The 23,514-nt window shown below is 40.4% G+C and overlaps 1 protein-coding gene across 1 annotated transcript in view; it reads left to right on the forward strand.

Annotated features, from left to right (window-relative positions):
- Positions 1 to 11,110: 11,110 nt before the first annotated feature.
- Positions 11,111 to 23,514, forward strand: part of gabra6b (gamma-aminobutyric acid type A receptor subunit alpha6b) — a 30,691-nt gene continuing 18,287 nt past the window's right edge. Inside the window, exons 1-8 of the mRNA XM_077547259.1 lie at positions 11,111 to 11,435; positions 11,570 to 11,688; positions 12,054 to 12,121; positions 14,442 to 14,662; positions 16,017 to 16,099; positions 16,408 to 16,551; positions 17,523 to 17,675; positions 21,714 to 21,991. Of these exons, the coding sequence (XP_077403385.1) occupies positions 11,347 to 11,435; positions 11,570 to 11,688; positions 12,054 to 12,121; positions 14,442 to 14,662; positions 16,017 to 16,099; positions 16,408 to 16,551; positions 17,523 to 17,675; positions 21,714 to 21,991 (1,155 nt within the window). The 5' untranslated portion in view covers positions 11,111 to 11,346. The remainder of the gene's footprint in view (positions 11,436 to 11,569; positions 11,689 to 12,053; positions 12,122 to 14,441; positions 14,663 to 16,016; positions 16,100 to 16,407; positions 16,552 to 17,522; positions 17,676 to 21,713; positions 21,992 to 23,514) is intronic.

A 23,514-nucleotide genomic window follows, 5' to 3' on the forward strand; every position in this document is an offset into this window, starting at 1 on the left:
CCGGAGACTTTCTGGGTCGAGGTTAGGTCGTTTAAGTAGAGGTTGAATAACAGCACTTTTAAAAGCTACTGGAACAGTGCCAGTAGAAAGTGATTTATTTATAATATTGAAAACAGAAGGTTTGTTTCGCTGCACTAACCAGATGTTGAAGGTTTTCAAGCGATATTTTATTGAAATTAGAGAGCGTCGTCGAACAGTTATTAGCCGGGATGTCGATATTAACATCAGAAATTGTGCGATTTAACTGAGATTTAGGCACAGTGTTACTCGATTTTGCTATGTACTTGCTTTGCTTTGTCTTCAGCTGTTCTGGTTGTAAACGTTTTATGTTGGTTGTGTCAAGCACGTTGACTTGCCTTGTTTGAGTTTTGACCTCTACTTGAAATGTGAAAATCTTTGGCTGCTCACCAAAACCTTAATGAATACTTCCCAAACATATAGTTGTCAAAACAAGTAGAAGTGCAGGTGAAGACAGGAAAATCAAAATATAAATTCAACTGTCACATGCTTTGATCCATCAAGGTTAGCTTCAAGGCTCGGATTCACAATATTGAATATAGTGGAAGATAGTGATATAGTTGCACATAGCAGCCACACACATGACAATTGTTACTTCATGAAATATTCGATTTTTTTTTTACCTCATGAACATGTCAAGGTGCTTGCATGCACAGCCGGCGAAAGGAAGGAAACGCCAGTCATGGAGGAAATCAGTGCAAGATGGCCGAGCATCCAGAGAGAAATTCCCACACAGGAGAAGCAAGTGGAGAAGGATGGGGAAAAAACAATTCTCCTTATGACCTGATGGTGTCACTCGACTTAAAATTCAGCAAACGTGGGGTCACTTTCAATGATGTTGAATAAGCACATATTACAGAGTGCAGAAAATAGAGATTAAAAAAATTAAAAAAATCGGGGTCAGCACATGGCTCTGATGAACCCCAAATAAAGTTCAGCTGTTCTAGTAGGCTTTCCTGACTTTTGCGCATTTTAAGCGGAGAATAGCTTTCCTTTCTTATCTTTATAAACGTGTCATTTCGAGAGCAACAAACAGGGTTTTCATTAATACGTAAACTTTTTGTTGTTGTTGTCGTACAACATTTCAACCTCGTCAACATGTACACGTGCATTTACATTTCATGGAATTATTATGGCAAGATGTTATCCATATATCCAAGTTGAATTCAGAAAAGTTCAGCTGTTTAAAAAAAACACACAAAAAAAAACAGTGAGCCTACATAATGCTACTTGAAATCTTCACATGCACAAAATCTGTGCACGGCAAACAAGGCCATCTGTCGGCAAAACGTGGCGCATAAATTAAATGATTTCGAAATAAGCGACACAACAACTGTTTAGGATGCGTTGAATGCATTGGAAAAGCCGCCCATCAATATATTCATTGATTAGGAAGTAAACGATAGAAAGAAAGACAAATCTTGTCATGTATTTTTGGAACTCTGTCAAACAATATGACAATTACAATTGATGTCCAGCGTGAGTGGAATTCAAAACTAAAGCAAAGGAATCTTATGAAGATCTGGCAAAAAAAAAGGCAAGAAAGGCCTGAAAAAGTTTTTGGGGTGACCATGCCAGAGTCCAGTGTTGCCAACTCCCCAGTAAGGAAAGTAGCTATTGGCTGTTCTAAAAGTCGCTAAATGATGTCATCGCCTAATTTGCATAATTGTCCATTTGCATGCAATTGGAATGTAGGAGAGAGCAATATCATCATGAGGAAGTGAGTTAAAAAAAAAACACCCTAAAGAACATCAGAAGAAGTTGCTAGATTTGTCGCCAGTCGTTTTTTGACAACCCCAAAAAAAGTCGCCAGATTTAGCGCGAAAGTCGTCAACTTGGCAACACTGCCATGCAGTGTCTATGGAACAGAAGTCTTGTCTAACTTTTTCTTGACAAGAATATTGCATTAGTGGAATAACAATTAAGCAGCAAAATCCATATTACGTTTACGTTTTTAATATGTGGCGGCCATTTTGTTACTTGTCGAGCCTAATGCTGCATTCCAAGAAGGGGGCAAGTCGGATTGTCCCAGTTCCGACCTCAAAGCGGTCAAGGTGAATGTAAACAACCAAGATGGCTGTTCTGGTCAACGCAATATAAATCACCTTGTGTTACATCAAGTTTCTTATTTCAAATAATTACATGAATGTAATCATAAATAGGGAGATAAATATGTTTAAATGATGTTTTGTCATTCACAGTTTGTGTGTTTATCGGTTGGTCGGTGAAATCGGGGTCCTTCTTTTCCTTTTCTTTTTTTAAATGTGACGTCGCAATTCGTATTTCCCAGTTGGAAAGGGGACGCTCTTTTTCTGGTCGTAGGTCAGAAAAGTCTGACTTCCCACCTTCCACGAACGCACCATAAGGATTCAGGTAACAAGTTGATGTTTGCGATTTCAGCAAATAAGAAACGGACTAACAATTTAGTCATTTCTTTTTCTCTGGCATACAAAATCCAACTCAAGTTGTGTTTGTAAATGAAACAATTTGTTCCATTTGCCGGCTTCACGTTGTGACCTCACACCACTTTGCATATGCAAATGATGAGCTCTTGTTGTGAAAGCAGGCTTCCGTCCATTCCTCTTGCGCTCAAAGATCAATATACGCCTTTTTCCTGCATTGACTGAAGTGATGATGGGGGTACTTTCATCTGCAATTACGCTCATGAATTTTTCATCCCAGTTCTATAATAGTGTGGGCCGTGTTCACCGACTGCTCCCCTCCCATTATTGTCCACCTGAGAAGAGAAATTAGCACATATGCTACATTTAGCTTCAAAAGAGCCCTTGATGTGAGCTGCTGCCGTTTTATTTTTTATTTTTTTACTCCCCGTGGTTGTTGAGTCTGTCCCAGGAATAATGTCAGCTTTGGAGCGCTGAAGCGGGATAAAGCGCGCCTGTCAGACAACATTTGTGCCTTCTCTTCTCCAGAGGGGGCGCCACCTGCTTCCGCTTCAAGGTCGTCATGCCCTTCAGGCAGCACATTGCGGCTACTCACCTACCTCGAGTGCCAACTTTGGACACGGTTGGGAAGGACCAGGACCGCCATTTGAGGGCGTCTGCCAAAAAGCTTCTCTTCAGGAGAGCTGGCTGGATTTCCATGGCGACGCATGATCTGTCTACACCCTGCAGACAACAAAGATATGTTATGCATTTTGACACTCATCATCTAAAAGGGTGTCTTAGAGAAATAACATGACTTAAAAAATAAATACAAAAATAACTTGAAACTTTAGCAAAACAGACACACACAAACACACACACACATATATATATATATAATTATTTTATTTATTTATTATTATTATTTTTAATTATTTTATATTTATTTTTTTGCTACTAGCGAATGCCATCCAGGTGTCATCTTGACTAGTTAGATTTTTTTGGATTGGTTCAACTCCGTTTGCCGGCACAGCAGCAGCACAACCGCGGCGCCGGTGGCTGACTTGAATTTAACATTGACCCCCCCACTTCTCCATTTGCAGTCACCATGGAGACTCGGCTCACACTTGCATGACTTCTCACCCGAATCTCCTCATGCGCTCTCACCGTTCACTTCAAATAAAACTTTTTCACATTTGAATGGGGCTTTTGACATTTTGTACATTAGTGGATATAAAAAGTCTCCAAACAGCTGCTATTATAAGAAATAACTCCAACATGTATAAATGTGATCGCAATTTAATTGTTGGTATCTTTTTGAGAACGGAATGTGTTTGCATAAGTGTGCACACCCTCTTGTCCAGAATGAACCAAACTCATGGGAGTCAGAATTTAAAGTGACTCTGATAAAACCTTTAATCCACATTATTTTAACTTAATTAAAATGTCTACTCTCGAAAACAGTTATTACAAATTCGTTAAGGATGGGCGTGTACTCATACCAGGTATCGGTTTTGGGCTGTGTGGCCGTATTCCAAGGTCCTCGCAACGGTGGCCTCCATTTTATCATGAGGAAGTACAAAATAGACGAATAAAAAAAAATTGCCATTAATGTTATGCAATTTTCAGAAATTCAAAAATGCTATATTGGATAAACAGGTACTTTCTTTAAAAGGATTTGTCATTGTTTTAGGGTAAATTTTATCTCTTAAATCTTGTGGTATCGGTATAGTATCGGTGACTACTCAAAAGTTGACTACCCATAGGGGAGAGTAAGTAGTGCTAATTTTTACCTACAGTGTCTTTTATGCAAGAGGATTACAGGAATGCCTATAACTAAAATATGTTCATATAGTTTAGGATGTTGTGCATCCCGTGATTAATCACTTTGGATCTTCAATGAAATGTTTGAGAAAAAAACTTGTTTTTTCTTTGGCCTTTTCTTCTTTCATTCTTTTGCTTATCCCTGTTCAGCCTTTTTATCTTCTCTTAATTTGTAAGCCTTCGCCAACTCCATCTTCTCAGGTGGGTCAGTCACAATTCTTGCCTTCACTTTTTTATTTTTTTTTACATTTCTGTTCTTTCTTTCTGGGAAAAATAACTTCTGAAGACACAGAACCCAAGTGAGCAGAACAACCAGATTTGTCACTAAGAATACAGTTTACAACGACAATAGAATACAATAAAGTAATAAAGAATAAATAATCATAATTTAGAGCAAGTTGTGCCCTAACCCAGGTCCTTTGGCACAAATCACCCCAAGTCCACCATTTTGAAAAAAAAAAAATGCATCCCTCAGCTGTTTTGAGCCAACATCATTGCAGACCATATAGACACATGATGGAGCTCACTAAGACACTAAAACAAGTGTGAACTGTTTTCAAATTTGTCTGTAATTGTTCAAACACAGCTATCAAAAAATCTTAATCGTAGAAATTTTACTTTGGAGGGCAAACTTTTTTTTTTTTTTTAGCTTAACCTCTCAAGTTATGTGTCTCCCTTTTTTTTTACCGGATGAGTGAAATGGATGAACATGTGGTCACTTGACCAAATTATTCTATGGTGTTCTTTTTTTTTTTTTTTTTCTGGACCGCTCAGTATTGTTCATTCTGTAATTTTACCGATTTGACATGTTATCATCATTGCTCTCCTTTATTTTTATAAACTTTGGCCCTTTCCTACCTCATTTGGACGAGGATAAGCTTTGTAGAAAAGATAAAAAGATGCGGGCGATGATTGGAAGTGGGATCAAACTGGAGGAGACGCAAGCGCACACGTGGAAGAGCAACAACGCACACACAATAGTCAACATTCTTGCCGCTGTTGTTGATTTTGCACAACAGCTCGTGCTGTTCTTTGCATGCTGGCAGGAAGCAGCACGCGGTTCCACGCTCTCCTTTCTTTTTTTCTTTTTTTTTTCATTTCACTCGCTCGCTGTGAAAAATTTATAGGTCAGCTGAATCCATGCGAGAAAAGTTTTCTCCAAAAAGTGTGATGGAGGGAAAATGGATTGGCAGGCGTAGAAGTGGCAACATGACTTCTCCAGGCTCTCCTGTAATGACTTTTTCCCGCAAGCGTTTTCCTGCCTATGCAAATATCCTGTACACTGCATACATTTTTAATAAGCTACATTACTCTTGTGTATTTGCATCTGCACCCAACAACTGCACACGTTCACCAGGTACAGTCTGACGTAAGGGCTGTGACAAAAAAATAGGTCTGCTATTGTGCTTGTTGTTTGGGATAAGCAAGCTTCCCAGATTGCAAGTGCAATACAGCAAACAGCCCTAAGTAGGAACTACACAAACATCAATAATTGTGGTCAAACAGGCTTGGTGTATCCATCTTAAATTATTATTATTATTATTATTATCTTAAACTTATTAAGAATGTTAAAAATGATGCCAACAGATACTAGTTAGCCCCAAGGACAAAACGAGTAGCCCAGTGTGTTCTTAAATAGCTCACTAGTTGATGGGACACTGTAAATTTACGAATAAGATAATTTCAAACAAAACAAAACAAAACTATTTATTGAAACTTTACATGGTATGTGCTTAATTATTTATTTTTTTACCAAATATTCTATATTTTCTTTAACAATACATTTCAAAAAATGTTATTTTGAGCTGCAATTTTAAAGCTGCGATATTTTGGATTTCTGTCATTATACGGTACAGTCAGAGTCTAAAATCGGCCCAAGTCGAGTTCCAACAGTGAATGCTGCGGTAATTTAGTAGTAGTTTCATTTTTCACAAATTGATCAGACGAGCTGTCCTAAAAGCCAGAAGAGAGCAGCAAGCGTAATGAAGTGCCGGCACAAACAAACAAAAACAAACAAAGAAACAAAAAATCAGCCCTGGCATTTTGCTCTCCTAGGCCACCGAGAACACATTCCACATTCCCGCTTTCATGAAATCAAATGCACACGTGTCCACAAGTTTGCTCAACACACTCAGACAACAAGCAGGATCAAGTTGACAACGCATCACAAAAATTCATTTAATAATAATAACAATAATAATATATTTTTTAAAGTAATAACCGTTACAGGAACATCAAATGTTCTCCATCTGTCTTGTCCTAATTTGACGAGAAGTGGGACCCTGAAATGTCCGCCAGCCAATCACAGGGCACACGTAGACAAGCCCCCAAAAGCCTCTTTCACACTTCTTCTTTGCGTCATTTTGTCAAAAGAAAATCAACATTTACTTGCTCTTGCTATGATGTGCTTGTGTCTCCATGGCAACTGATGTAGAGGCTGTGCCACAACTAAAGTAACATTTAAAAAAACAAAACAAAAAAAAAACTTTTTGTTGTGGTCGCTGATGTTATTCGGCAAATAGTCCACAAACGGACAGATTGTACTCCCCAAAATACCACCTGACAACTTTGGTCCAATCATAGTGACAGCCTGTAACCTTTTCCCAAGTCCGTATTTAAAGCACTTTTGAAAACCATAGCCAAACCTTCTGCCCTTTGTTTGACGACCAAAACCAAATCAAGCGCTTTTAAAGTTTAGAGAAAAAACACACACGCGCGCACACACACACATTGGAAGTTTCTCCTACTGTAAGTGTTACCATGGCAACCACACTTATGAAGTACAGTGGGTCCATCCCACATGGGAGCTGGCATGTATTTATAGAAGCCGTGGTCAGGAATGAGAAATGTGCACACATGTTGCACGCTGTTTGCAAAAAAATGAATTTCAACTACAAATATGTGAGAAAGGACACAAAGCAGGCGTTGTGCGATTCTTTCACTTTACAGGCTTCCAACATTTTTTATTCATGTCCCTGAGCACACACACAAGTCAATAAAAAAAAAAAAAAAGGACATGGAGATTGTGCAGTGAGAATCCTCCCAATGTCAGTGATTTTTTGTGTGTGTGTGCAAACAATCTGCTGGCGTTGCATCAACATGCCGAGTGCATATCATGATGTGTTTAATTAAACCTTCCTTTATTTCAATGATGAACAAATTCAAATGCTTTTGATTCCCAAGCAAGCAAGTGGCCTTATCTCGCACTTCCAAAATGGACATAATTGAATTGCTTCTTCTTCTATTGTTCTCATGGAGGGGGGGGGGGGGTGCATCCCATCATTATCACGTCGCCTCTCATCTCCACGCTCACCAGAAATTCCAATCAATGCTTGTAAGTTGACTAAATTCTGCCCAAAAAGTCGTGTCTGTCAAATATCCACTATTTATTCACTTTCCACCTACAGAATGATGAGCAGAAAAACACACACAATTGAAAATGTTTCATCAGATTAAATTGAAGGTTCAAGTTTTCCAGACAGCATTTTAAAACATGTCAGCATTCTTAATGGTTGTACAAGTGTTAAAAAAAAAAAGAAAAAAGTATTGTGTTATGCGAAGCTGATTCACATCATTATCGGCCCAGCAAGTGTAAAGAAGTTAGCAGCAAAACATAGGAACACCAAATCGCACCTTAGCGTTGCCAAGGCGGAGTCCAATATGCCTCACCTCACCTTTTCAAAGTGCCATTTTATATGCTCAGTTCAAGTGAAATGAAGCATATAAGCATGAAATACATTATCCGGAAGAAGGGAAACAATACCAACAGTGGTGTGAAACTCGGGGGATGATAGAGTGTTGTGTGTAAACCGTGTACCTGCAAAACATTCACTTTGCAGGAAGACACCCCAAAAAAAACTCATGTTTGTTCACACATTAACATGACTTAATCAAAGGGAGCGAGACATTTTCAACACTTCGGATTGGTCAATAATTAGTAAAAATAACACACACACACACATACACATTTGTATATATATATACCGGTATAGAGTATGTTAGAGCTGTCAAACGATTCCGTTTTTTAATCTGATTAATCACATTTTAGAATTTTTGATTAATCCCGATTAATCGCTTGATTAAAAAGGCTTTTTACCAACATTTTCTGATTGCCAAATTTAAAGAGCACCTGTTATGTGTTAATTATTTCATGCTATGAGGACGTCTTCAACAATTTTTGATCCACTGCACACGGCCTCTTTTTCTAATCAGTAATTTGCTTACATCATTTAAAATGAAAAAAAAAAAATGACCCCCAATAGTTTGACATGACCAAATAATCTGAATGTCATACACAAACATGTATTAAATGCTTTACTTTAATGCATGTGGTTAAGTTTATTGCTCAAACACAACTTGTGCTACCTTAAACGTAATCATCCGCTATCAGGCTAAAGGATCATCTGCGGTCGAAATTAATAGTGTGATTAATCTGCGTTAATACATGATTAATGCGATAATTATATATATATATATATATATATATATATATCCATCCATCCATCCATTTTCTTGACCGCTTTTCCTCACAAGGGTCACGGGGGGTGCTGGAGCCTATCCCAGCTGGCTTTGGGCAGTAGGCGGGGTACACCCTGAACTGGTTGCCAGCCAATCGCAGGGCACACAGAGACAAACAACCATACTCACAATCACACCTATGGACAATTTGGAGTGTTCAATTAACCTGCCATGCATGTCTTTGGAATGTGGGAGGAAACCGGAGTACCCGGTGAAAACCCACGCAAGCACGGGGAGAACATGCAAACTCCACCCAGGAAGGCCGAAGCCTGGACTCGATCTCACGTCCTCTGCACTGGGAGGCAGACTTGCTAACCAGTCAGCCACCGTGCTGCCTATATATATATATATATATATATATATATATATAAATACTGTATATACCATGTTTTATATATTTATCTGTGGAATTGGTGGATGAGCCATCACTGCTGCTGTTGTTTTTATTTATTTATTTATTTATTTATCTATCTATCTTTAGCCTTTCCCTTAATCATATTTCTTGCAGGTATAAATATACTAACGTTGCTCCATATGGGCAGTTCAATATGCCGTCGGTAAATGTGTGGAAGCAAAGAGACAAGCATGGTTCATTTTTAGGGATTGTGCTTGTCATGGGTGCAAATGCCTAAAAAGCAAAGATGAAAATGTGCGTGTGGGTGTTGACAATGTGTGCTACTGTAAGCTAAAAGCTACTCAGGTGGATTAGACGGGAATGCAAAGTGTTTCTCTGTACATACACAGGCGGGTGGCTTTTCGTGTCAACGTATAGCTTCAGGACTCGTCATCCTTTGGACAATACCAAGCAAATATTTGCAAATCCTCAAACTTAACAAATGCGTTGTGCTTTTGAGCTTCAGTGCTTCACTGCTGTTAGGAAGCACATTCTCATTAGGTTGACTTGTTTGGAAATATACGTAATCATCCGTCTGTCGTTTGTGCATTTGAACGGCATCAAAAGAGCAGCCGACATTTCTCCCTCTCTGCCTCCCCGCATGTATTTTTCACAACACATGACTGCATGTGATGGCACTTTTCATCATCTTGCTGTTTGATCAATCCAAACTTCTTTTCTTCTTCTTGTGCATTTAAGTATTGTCAGATTTGAATATGAACACAAATAAGCTACAAAGTCAAAGTGCGTGGCAATCAGCTTTATGTACTAAATATAAAAACATGACCACGTAATCTAAATCATATCTTTTAGTTGCACATCAGAATGTATTCAACCGCATGCAGTAGGCTAAGTGTAACAATAAAAAAAAGAAACATCAACTTTTACATTGCAGTCATATGCTCATAGGCAATTATGAACTTTCTAACCTTTGGTTTTCATAACACAGGTCCGCCTCATTACACTCAAAAAAAAGGAATGGTTAAAAAAAAGCTAGCAATCTCAGTTAAGCTCATATTGGCTTGATTAACCAATAGAATGGTCAGAAATTGACCATTCTGGGTGGTTACCGGCATGCCAATTTTATTGGTTAGCCAAACAACCAATGAAATTGGTTACATTAGAAAGTAAGCTTAGATAGATCACTTGGAAATATATTTATTGTATTCTAAATGCATTTATTCATTATTATAAGTGTTATAATTGATTACAATATATTGATAATATAGTATTTAAAAATGGAAATGTGTGTCTAGATAGATCACTAGGCGTGACCAGCTCAGCGGCCTAGTGGTAGAGTACCTCCCCAGACACTGGGAGGTTGTGGGTCCAATCCCTGGCTGGGTCAGGACCAAAAGCCATAAAAATGGGACCCATTTGCCTCCCTGCTTGACACTCAGCATCAAGGGTTGGAATTGGGGTGTTTGATCACTAAATGATTCCTGAGCGCGGCCTCTGCTGCTGCTCACCGCTCCCTCAGGGGATGGGTCAAATGCGGAGAACAAATTTCGCCCCACTTAGGTGGGTATGACAATCAGTCGTACTATTTTTATTTTTTTTTTTAAAGGTCAGCCTCTAACACAGATTAACCATTAAATTGGTCGGAATGACCAATTTGTATCAGTTGGCCCAAGAATGGTTGATTTAACCAAAGGATATGTCGGACACATACAGTAACTACTTTAAACCCCCCTCCCCTCCTTTCACTCGCGTGTGATCCCTGGAAACATCTTTTAAAAAAAGAAGAAGTCTCATGTAGCTTAAAAAAAAAGAAGAAAAAAAGTGGCAGCCAAAATATTAGAACCACCTCTCAGTAATGATAACTTGCAAACCTACAATTTTAACTGTCTCCAGCATATAGTTTATGGTACTGTAATGATTGCCACCAATCTAAACATTTTTTTTAATGCCCCCCCCCCCCCCCTGCCTGTCCGTCCATGCTCTCCACTCTGAAAACTCTTCAGTGTTTTTGTGATTTCTTGCTTTCTTTATTTGTCTCTCAACTGCGCGGTTGAGGCAGGCGCTCGTCCGTGCGTGCGTGCGTGCGTGCGCGCGCAACAGAGAAGCAAGTCAAGTCGTGCGGTGCCGGACCGGACCGGACTAACGCGCGCCTGCAAGCAAATCCTCGCAAGTCCAAACAAGATCGGCTGACATTTGTGGGAAAAAAGAAAGCATGGCGCGCACGCATGACGATGGCATGTGCCGCTTTGCATGACCAGCTGGGATTTTCTCCACTTGTGTCGTCAACGAGTCCAATTCAAAGGCATGGCTTTCCTTTTGGCGTGGTTCTTGCTGTCTTGGTGAGTGGCAAACTCTCTGACTTTTACGCACGACGAGCGCGCGCGCTGCTTTTTGCAGCACTTGCTAAACTCCTTTCTTCTTTTTAAAAATGTGTTTTTTTATTTTTTTTTATTTTTTGCGCGTGTCCTTATAGCTTGTGCCGCGTTTGTGGGACGCAGCAGACCGAGAGCAGCATCTATTTGGATAACATCACGCGCATATTGGACAGATTATTGGACGGCTATGACAACAGGCTGCGACCTGGTTTTGGAGGTATGCATGCATGCACTTTCAATCACACATCAGTTGTCGTTGTTTTAGTGGATACAAGTTGAGTTGAGCCAAGTTTGGTGGTGTGACACACGAAGCCATTTGTTTGAGCGTGAAAGTCAAGTTCAAATGTTTTATGTGCGCTACACATAAAACTGCACAAATTCAGTGCAGGTCAATTCAGAATACAGTACAAATCAAGTAAGATGTTTTTTTTCCCCCTTATATTTGAAAACAACATTAACATGAATGCATATTTCCGTATGTATGTTTTATTTTGTAAATTCGATTATTTCTGTAACCTTCTTGGGATAAAAGAAAAAAGAAAAGAAAAATAACCTATAAATGGCCGACTGCCTGTGCTGCAGGTCCAGTGACAGAAGTGAAAACGGACATCTTTGTCACCAGCTTTGGTCCCGTTTCAGATGTGGAGATGGTACGTAAACAAGTATCACAAAGTTTATATGTGTACTGCTCGTCATGTGTGCACGCATGCATGTTGCCCCATCGGTGTGGAGACACGAGAGCAAATGTGCACTATATGCCCCCCCCCCCCCTCCCCTCCGCCCACCCTCCATAGTAACTCAAGTCCTAGCCTTCATTATTGCAGCATTTGGGCAGATGTCATTAGTACATGCAGCTTAGTAGGACTTTAATCTGGCTGACAATCCCCCCCCCCCCCCTCCACACACACATACCCCCGCCTCCTCCCGTCCGGAGAGATGTGCTAATGTTGGGACGCTCATGAGATTGGCTGCTGGCTACACTTGACATCAGACAGATCGGCCGTCTGCTGGACCTGATGATGCTCTTCAGGTGTCTCGAAAGCAGCCGCGTGATGATGGCGATGGTGAAGGATCTATTTAGAGAGGGGGGGGGGGCTGGTATCAGTGAGGTTACCCATTTGACCTCAAAGCATCTGGGATTGACTCTTAGTTAAGACTGGCTGGCAGGAAGCTTGAGCTCATGTGTGCCAGTATTTATTTATGTATTTATTTATTTATTGAAGACCTTACAGTCTGTCCAGACTGTCGAGATCAAATCAGACATGTTGGGTGAGAGTGTTTTTTGAGGAATAAATTGACACTCAGTAGTCATATATTTGCCCCAATCTTGGATGTGTTTTAATGTGCTTGAAGGTTGCAAACAAGTGTTTTCAATGTACTTCTTGAATTACACAAGATATTGAAAACAGCCTCCAGTATGAGACAGTGCAGTGCAAAGCGCAGTGAGGACGATATACATATTAAATGAATACTAGACATAGGCTAATGTTGTTGTTTTTCAGGGTCGATACAGAAAGTATTAGTAGTCAAGATGGCTGTTAACCAATATTTGGAACCAATATTTTTTTCCCGACAGTTCCCAGGGTCATGTCTTAAAAAAACAAAAACCCCTTGAATAAACAGGCAAATAGTTTTCAACAGTGAATAAAGCTTTCTAGAATTTCAAAACAACTCAAATGTTAAACTTTGACTTACTGTAGCTTAGTTTTGATTTTTATAAATCAAAAGGTGCCTGAGACTTCCGAGGTTCAGCAGAATCTCATGTGGGCCGCTGTGGCTCAGGGTGTAGCGACGGTCGTTCAGTAACCAGAAGTTCGGCTGTTTGATCCCCGTTTTCCCACAAGTTATGTGTCGTTGTGTCCTTGGGCAAGGCACTTCACACACATTGCCTCCAGTGCTACTCACACTGGTGTATGGAAGATGAGAATGTTTGGGTGGTGGTTGGAGGAGTCGTAGGCTCACACTGGCAGCCATGCTTCCGTCAGCTGTGGCTATTTAAGTAGCTTAACCGCCAACAGAGTGTGAATGTTTGAGTGCACGAATAATGTATCCATTCCATTGTAAAGCGTCTTTGTGTGTCTAGAAAAGCGCGAGATAAATCCGAAGCATTATTATTATATGAAGTGAACTAAAAATGTAAATAAATAGTTCTTTAAAGTTAACACCATTTTAAATTGATCTCTTATTGGCCTTCCCAATTTAAAAAAAAAGAGCCAGATGCTGATATTCATCAAAATGCCAATTATTGGCGCCAATAATCGGCCCATCCGATTCCTAATAGTAATTTTGCTTGATAATCAGCAATACATTCATACATAAAGAAATATATATAGAAAAATATTTTAAAAAAATATTTTCATAAAATGGTACGTCATTATAACTAATATACGTCGCTGTCCAGTGAAAAAACACTTATGTACATTTTTACATTTATGGGATGAAACTTGAATGCAGGCATCCCAATAACGTTTTGTTTAAAAAAAGGACATAAGTGTTTTTCACAGGACAGCAACAATATGAGACATAATACAAGATGAATTTTCTTAAATTGGTTCATAACAAGGTTTTTAAGAAAAGATTCATGAAGACCTGTTTAACATCATGACAAATCAGACATCCTGATAAATCATTCTATAGTTGTATAAAAAATAAATCATTGCATCATCATCATCATCATCACACACTTAAAACGTGTTCGACTACTCCGTGAAGTGCTCTTAAGATAATAGACTTTGGCAAACGCCATATTCAGCAGCCCAGTATTTGTATGTAATTTTCCGGGGACGACTGAAATGTTGGCATGCATACAAATGTGCCAAGCAATGTTGGCCATGGAACAAAATTCACTACATAAATCAGACTGCCAGCGTTCTGCTCAGCAGGTTCCAAAGAAAGCGCGGCTCACTCCCCATCTGCCCGTCTCTGCAGGTTAGAAGGGTTAGTGGTAAACATTCTACTCGTCCTGTCCAGGAATACACCATGGACGTGTTCTTCCGGCAAACATGGATCGACGAGCGCTTGAAATTCGAGGGCCCCATCGAGATCCTGCGACTTAACAACCTGATGGTCAGCAAGATCTGGACGCCGGACACCTTTTTCCGCAACGGCAAGAGGTCCATCTCTCACAACATGACCACCCCCAACAAGCTGTTCCGCATCATGCAGAACGGAACCATCCTCTACACCATGAGGTAGGTAACAGTGCCGTCTGTGGCCAAGACCAGAATAGAACGGCGGGCGGATGGAGCCCCTGGATAAGCACTCAAACAAGGAACGCATCCAAAAAGGATGCACAGACTCGCGTAAAGCCCTTCCAAAACAAAATATGGGCCATCTGATCGGAAAAAAAACAGCCTTTGGACGGCAATTCAAACACAGCGCTTTGTTCCAAAAAAGAGAGATACCCTGGATGATAACGTTCCGACGGTGCGATGGAGTTCAGAGTTCCCGAAAAATAATTGGAACATCTCAACGCATCATCAGTAATGATGCGCTGCGTTCACCATCATCTTTTTATGTTGAGTGGTCAAACGGCACATACACGTTACGGCCCAATTTTCATACATGGTTCAAAAACTCAAATAGCAAAATTCCACTCATTAGCTGTAGTATACAATTGGGCGCATCGACAGCTATGTGGCAACTTGTTTGTGCCGTCGCAATTGAGGGTGTGCTGAGAGGTGTGCACAGCTAATAGGTTAGTACGAGCAAGATCTGAAAACAGAAAGCTAGCATATAGGAGAGTAAGAATTCAAAGTGTTACCTTTTCGCTTAAAGGTGTAACCATTCAATTTTTTTTTTTTTTAAGTTTTCAAAGTGTAGGATAACGAGGATCCAATAGCTAAAAAAAAACTTGATGTGATAGAGAAAACCTGAGATCAGTTTTGTATTCCGCATCTGAAAATGAGCTAAAAAAAAACAGCTGTCAAACCTTAATCAACAAAAATTGTGTTCCCCAATCTAATCAGACCTTGCCTGACTTTGATTACAGAGGGGAGAATGGGACTCAAATTAGGCCCCGTTATTGGGACCTGTGTCGGCAACAACTTATATTGAATAGCCTCCGAACTCAATCGGGCCTTGAAGAACAAAAAAAAAAAATTGTAGACGTTGGATACAAATGGAACATAAGCGGAGAAATTGGAAAAACAATTGTGAGCCGCAATCATCAAAACGCAATGTTGGATGACTTGCAGTATATTTGCTGGGCTAGCGAAGTCTGTCTGAGCTTAAGCTTAACCAAAGGTAATGTTGTCTTGAATGTTTGTTTACCTCTGCCAGTTGTGACTTTAGTTTCTGTGCCGGCATTTGGAAGGTTGTTTCAGATCTTCATGAAATTCAATTGAAGTAATGAAGAAATCGGATAATAGCGTTGAATAGGAAATAAGAGCTAGAGTGTAAATCCAGCCTCAGCTACTCACACTTTGATAGCGTATATCACAAAAGCTCATTTTCATCCAAACTCTTTGCATTCGCTCAACAAACAGACTGCGCTCAGCACATCAAATATGAATTAAAACAAACTCCTTTCACCTATTCTGACAGATTAACTATAAATGCCGAGTGCCCCATGCGCCTGATGAACTTCCCGATGGATGGACATGCGTGCCCACTCAAGTTTGGGAGCTGTGAGTTTGCTTTTTTTTGTTCTTGTTGTTGTTTCGTGAAGTGCCGCTGACGGCTGGTGTCACTCTCAAATGATCACCGTGTCACTGACTAACTAACTGGCTGACAGGACGTCAAGTTGAGGAGCAGCTCATTTGAGCGGCTCACAGTCTGTCATCACTTTTGTAGGCTATTAATTAGCAAAAGAAAAGAGTTGGGCTCCATTGTTTTCAACATCAATCAGTATGTTGAGATTCAAAGTCTCCCACTTGTCCTTGAATGGTTAAATGTTTAAAAGCTGCCCCGATCCCGGTCCCGTCCGTCTCTGCAGATGCTTACCCTGTCAGCGAGATCATGTACACGTGGAAGAAAGGTCCTCTGTCTTCCGTCGAGGTACCGCAGGAGTCATCCAGTCTCTTGCAGTATGACCTCATCGGTCAGAGAGTGTCAAGTGAAAGGCTGAAGTCCAATACAGGTGAGCAAATATTATTGTGAAACCATTTTCAGGTTGGAAGGTTGATGGGCAGTACAAGTGCTGGATTTCTGTGGTCAGGACACGGACATGAATTCTCCCATCGGGTTTTTATGGCTCAGCTTTACAGACAGGAAATGACCTTGGAAGAAAATATGGCTTTTTCACCCCCCACATTCATTCAGAACAACATCTATGAGGTCAGACCTAAGCGAGGACATTGGTCACAATCTACACTCTGGATAACACCAAACATTTTTGATGTGGTTGAAGAAACACGAAAATGTCCTCCTCAAACCTTTCCCACTAAATTGGAAATTGAATGGCCAAAATGTCTCTGTCAGATTATACTGTGCGATTGTGATTCCAGTAACCCGTAGTGAGCTCTAAATCAGGTGGAAAAAAGGAGAAAAAAATAATAATAATAAAAAATAAAGAAATAAAAAAAATAAAATAAAAAATAAATCATTTTTTTTAAATAATAATAAAAATAAAAATAAAAAATTAAATAAAATAAAAAATAAATAATAAATCAGGTGGGATTATCCATGAAACTGACGAACAATTAGTTCCTCATAACCTGGGGGTCAAGATTGCCCCCTACGCTGCCGTATGGTCTGTCACAGTTGGTTGATAGAAAACCAAAGTGTTTGTCTGTAATACCATCATATCTTTGAAGATACCTGAAATGTACACGTAGGAGTAAGACATGCCTTATAGTCCTCAAGTAAGGAAATGAAGACAACATCAGACACTTTGGGCTGCTTCATGTTGACTTTGATCTTTCTGGGTTTTACCGAGTCCTTAGTCAAACGTAAACAACTTGGAATAGAATCAATTTGCCAGTCACAAGAGAGTAATCTGAGTACATTTTGGCAGGTTTAAGACAAGGCACAACTCGCATCCAAGCGGTCCAGAACACAAGCAACCATGTCTTTGTCTATGAAGTGACAATTTGTTGTCTTCTCTCCCAGGCGAATATGTCATCATGACGGTCCACTTCCATCTGCAAAGAAAGATGGGCTTTTTCCTGATCCAGACATACATTCCCTGTATCATGACTGTCATCTTGGCTCAAGTCTCCTTTTGGATTAACAAGGAATCCGTTCCAGCTCGGACGGTATTTGGTAAGACTTCTTTGAACTTGACTTCAGACTCAGGTGTGATGTCAAAGACTAAAGGCTTCTCAAGCTTTGTGGGTGTTGTAAAAGTCAAAGCCAAGTAGTTTTCGATTTTAGTTCCAGCTCTCCAAAGTCTTTCGTAAAGTATCGAGAAGTCAAATGGAAAAAAAAAATTGAATGTATCAACTCAACGCCCACAGTTTGACCTTAATGCGAGTCTCCTTCTGTAAACTTTAAGCAAGCATACTTTCCTCGCTTACCAGCACATTCAGCCTAAACCCTGATTGGCTCCTAAAATAAAAACCATGCAAGCTCGGCAAACAAAGACAGACTGTGATTTTTTCTTACAAACCTTTTCTTCATTATCGCTATTCCTCCTCCACAGTGGTTGAGCTGAATTAATTGGGAATAAATGTCCTTTTCGAAATTGCTCATGCAAAGGGCTGAGAGGGGGAGGATGTTTATACTTGGCCCGCTTCTGAGCACTCACAGGTTCCGCTTGCTCGCATTACATTACGCTACAGTTGCCGCCGAGCTCTAGCCTCAGGAGCAGAGCGGGCAAGAGACACCGAATGAAGAGCGAGAGAGGGGGGCGAGAAATAAAGAGCTCGGAGACAAAGCGAGGACCAAAACATGGGAGAAGTGTGTGAAAATGTACATATTTTAATCCCAGTACCCTCACGTTCAATCTCAAAGAAGACGGAGCAGTGAATTATGGTGCTATGCATGCACACGTAGTTTGGAGACGTGGTTTTGGCACAAGTGCTTCCCCATTCAATTTTAGATCTTGTCATGATGATTGACCATTAAGCAAAGTGATCTTGAAAAAGATTCTCAATGTTTGTCAATGTCCGTGGTGATCAATCAACCAAATAAAATATGTCCTGGTTTATAACCTTTAATAACAGAGTCTGCCCTGGAAGAAACATGCCTACAGTAGATCAAAGGATTGGCTGTAAAAGCAAAGAGGCACTTTGCAGGGATAATCACAATATTTCTTCATTCCTCTTTCTTTTAAAATTGAGTCAATCACTCTAGAACATCTAAAAAAAAAAAAAAATCTTTTTTTATTTTTTTAATAATTTTTTGAAATCTGAATTTTGTATGTGCGTGAGTATGTGCATGTGCGTGTGTGTACTCAATTTCACTTAATTTACCTAAAACCTATCAAAAATCCCATACCGTTCACCTAAACCGAATACTTCAGAATCCAGCTAGAGTCGTGAGGTTGTCAGAAGACCCGAGGAAGGATTAAAGAAAAGAAAGGAAAGTGAAATCCAACACCGACCAGACGTCACCTACTACCCACCGGGTTACCAACCTTTCAGTCTTTCACCAACCCCAGAAACATCTAAATTCCAACAAATTAGGGAGACCTCAAGAGACCAAAAATGAAAATGAAATCATATCTCGTAATCATATCATATCAGAATTGTATTTTCCATTTGGTTCGCCAGTTTGCGAGCTGTCACGACGTTCTAAGTGTTTAGTCTCGATCCTTTGGACTTTTGCTTTTATGTTCACAATACATGCATACTGTAGGATGAGATGGAGTATTATGTTTTCACATTAAGTGATCTTGGAGGATGACGGTTTAATAATTCATATTCAATGGAGGTTTTAGTAATCCTATGCTCAGTTGTTTTTCTTGCTTGACACAGACTCGGAATTTGGCCACAAGCACAAGATGGCTTTATGAGATATTTAATCGAGATAAGTTATCCAGTGGCTTACGGGAAAAAACACTTTTCTAAAGGTTGGATTTTGTGTGGCGAGATGGAACTTGTCAAATTTATAAATTGTCACTATCCATGAGCTTAACACACAAACTTTGGTCTTGCGCATGTCACAACACAGCCCCTGAAGCCAAGGTCCTCTAAAAAGTTGTTGGTTAGGGAAAGCCATCATTTGTGATTGTTTTAAGTTTGTGCATTGCGGAAGGTGCATTTAATGGCTAGGAGAGATTCAAAATGGAGAAGCTATAAAACACACGCAGTACATTAAGGCTACTGTGCATTGTGGACTGCATTGTCAACATCCGCTCTAAAAGCTTAAAGTCCCTTGAGCAGAAGTCTGCCAGACTTAATTGAGTGTATTCTAATTTCTACCTTACCCCCCTACAAAAGCCCCTAAACGCCCCAAGCATTTCATTTCTGTCCCATCTTTATATCATCAGCCCCGTCCCTCGCTCCCCTCATACTCTTTCTTCTGCCTCTCAATGTTTGGCCCGACAGCCTTTCTTCAATTCCCTTCACCATTTTGAAGATAGAGACAGAAGATGGACTGTTGGTAAGGAGCCTTCTGTCCACCGGTGAAGTGATGCCTCACAAGAGAGGCATTATTAAGTCACTTTAGCTACTTTCATTTCCTGGGCTGCTAATGAAATTTGGTAAAAGCCTGGGCAGCAGTCTTCAATTACTTTTTTCTTCTTCTTACGTTCACAATGAAAGTCAATTAGATGTCTCATTTGTTAGGAAGCCTCTTCAAAGGATGTGGAATGTCAGCAATTTTGATTTGTCTTAGCGAACAGGCCCCACGGAGATAATGACTTCAATCCACCTGCTCTTGAGGTTCAAACTAATTTGGTCGTGTCCTTGGGATTGTTAAATTACCACAACATGAGCTATGTGAAAAACGCTCTTCACTTGTATAGAGTTTGTACTGTTAGAAGACCCATCTTTGTCTTCCGCGTGTTCGTTGTTGTTCGGGTAGAGAGAATGGAGAACGGTGAACAGGTCCTTCGAAGGATTTATTTTACAAAATATTCCGGACACAAGCGAGTTTACAGACAAATGGCTGCATCCCTCTCGCAAATGTGTAGTTACAGCGGACTCACAGCATTCTTACACTATCTTGAAACCCCCCCAGGAAACCTAGGAAAGCCTACAAGGCCGAGCACCTCCATGTGCTGCATTCTGGCCAAAAGCCGTTAAAATGAAGAGACAGCTACCAGCAGGGAAAGTAGGCCGAGGCCGCCGTATGAAATTCAGAGTCAAACTGAGAGCTTGTCAAAGGGTAAAGATGTTGTTAGAAGTCCATCTTTGTCTTCCCTGTGTTCGTTGTTGTTCGGGTAGAGAGAATGTTGATTTTCTGAATACAGACTGGAGATCGGTGAACAGGTCCTTCGAAGGATTTATTTTACAGAATATTCCGGACACAAGCGAGTTTACAGACAAAGGCTGCATCCCTCTCGCAAGTGTGTAGTTACAGCGGACTCACAGCATTCTTATACTATCTTGAAAAGCAGTATTCCAAAACCCCCGAACGCCCAGGAAACAGCCCCCAGCCATGAGTTCAATACACATGACGACAGCCGGAAGTAGATAAGACTTTTACAGCATATCATCCAATACACATTGACTTCAACCACAGACACTGGTCCATTGATGTGGAAACAGACGAGGTCCTTCAGACATGACGACACAAGCAGAAATTGCGACAGCACTTACAAAGACACATCCACAGATAAAAGTTCTACTGAGGAAATAAATAAATTAAAACAGTTATAACTAAATCAGCAGAAAGAAGACCAGAAGACTCTCTTCAGTACCTTTAAGGGACTCAAAGCACTTTAAGATGCTCACTTCATTCACACTTTTTTTGATAGGAATTTATTCACACTGATGATGGAGGACCAACTGGGTCTTTCTCGGGATACATTGACATGGTAACAATTTAGGGAGCAGAGGACCAAACCCACAACCACCTGCTTGAGTGGAAACTGAGACGTGCTTGGTTAATTCAACTGGATATCTGTGCATTCCAGCTTCAAAATGCATTTTGGCTTGTGTCTGGTCATCACTCTCAGTAGCAGTCGCCACCGTGTGCGCAAATTGCCTGTGTTACTGTGCTGGGCACAGTGCGGTCAGTGCACGGGATATTACGAGATGAGCTTCCCCTGAAGTGACATTTTGGCACATCACACTGAGCCCAAATGCCACCTGGTCTGACGTCCCGGTGATTTACCAAAGCAGTCTCATAGGGAGATTCAGTAATGTCATGAATCGTTGACATGGAAACCTGAATGCTAACTTCCGCCCACAGGTATCACCACCGTGTTGACCATGACCACGCTCAGCATCAGCGCCCGCCACTCCCTCCCCAAAGTCTCGTACGCCACAGCCATGGACTGGTTCATCGCCGTTTGCTTCGCCTTCGTCTTCTCCGCCCTCATCGAGTTTGCGGCTGTCAACTACTTCTCCACGCTGCAAGCCAACCGGGAGCTACGCAAGGCGGCGGCCATGAAGACGGCGGCTCAAGAGGCCGCAGCTGCAGCTGCTACTCCGGCTGCCAGCGCAGGAAATGATGGAGAGCTCTCCTCGGTAAGTGTCTCACATGACCAATCGGAAACCTACTAACAGTACGCCAGAAAATCATTTCTCACACTTAATGTATGCATTTGAATCTGTTATTAAAAACAAAGGGTTGGTTTTAAACCTATTTAGCAGCAGAAAGGTAAATTGAGGTCTAATCCAGATTCATTATTTAGGCTGGGCAAGAGTTTGTGTTTTGATATGCAGTGTGTGCTGTATACTGCATGTGTGTTTGGTTGATTTGTTGCTTGCTTGGCTGTCTGTTTGCTTGCTGGTGTGTTGGTTGTCTGATTGGTTGCTGGGCTGGGCAGGTGGTCAGGTGGTTGTAGGGATGCTCCAATCAGGGTTTTATTCTGCCGATACCGATCATCTGTGAGTAAGATTGGCCGATACCGATTCGATAACATTGACTATCTGTAATTATTTTTTCAATTTATTTATAGTGAATGAGTGCCATTAGCTTTATTATCTGAAAAAAAGCAACCATATAATCACCTTAATTTGAGACAAAAACAGTATTTATTTATTCAGTCAAAAAATAACTATATATACATATATATATATATATATATATATATTATAATAACTATAACTAAAAAACTATTCAAAATAACAGAAAAATTTAAATTTACCACCTTTTAATAACAAATCTTTAACAGGTTGAAATAATCAGCGGTCTCAACTATGCCACATAAACGTTGCATGATTCACAATATAATAAGGTAAAAAAAAAAAAAAAAGTCACATGCAGACTTCATTCAAATAACTTTTCAATAAGTTCCTAAATTGACGCTACCCAGGAACGTGGCTTAGTCAAACAATCTTGTGCATTTATCAATGAGAGGGGACAGCGGGAGGGGGGAACCACTATTAACGTTTTTATGATTCATAAAATAAATAATAAAGCAAATCTTAAAGTGCGTTTGTTTTAGACGAGGACAAAATAATGAGCAGCATTTCCATAGGCTCAATGCCATGCAATGCTTCAAACATAAAAGCTGACGCAGTATGCGAGCCGACGAACTCTCTGACATGTAGAACAGCTTTGCGAAAGAAAGTTGTTAGACTCAACATCGACACAAGACTGACATCCGAGCTCCATATATCATTTGTAAAACTTACACTGGATAATGATGACGATGATAATGATAAAATGAGTGGTGTTGAAACTTTTGACCATGTTCCTTTTCATGGCAATCATTACAGGCGGCAAACTTTACATCGCTTTCGAACCGACGACATGTTTGTTTATAGGGGGGAGGGGGACGAGAGAGTTTCTGCAACTGCCCTGAGGCCGGTCTGGCAGGCTGCGAATCATGAGCTGCGGGTGATTGGATTTTTGATCGGGACTAAAAAGGTTTTGATCAAATATTCCGATCACGTACTTTTGCACAAATATCGTCCGATCATGACTGGTGGCCGATCGTTTGGAGCATCTCTACTTGGTTGGTAAAAATCCAGTTCCACAAAACGAGTTCCACAAGACTCTGTGGAGAGGCGTCGTTTGGGAAGAAAAGAAAAAGAAGCAGTGG

The sequence above is a fragment of the Vanacampus margaritifer genome, chromosome 16, assembly GCF_051991255.1.
Source record: "Vanacampus margaritifer isolate UIUO_Vmar chromosome 16, RoL_Vmar_1.0, whole genome shotgun sequence".
NCBI lineage: Eukaryota > Metazoa > Chordata > Actinopteri > Syngnathiformes > Syngnathidae > Vanacampus > Vanacampus margaritifer.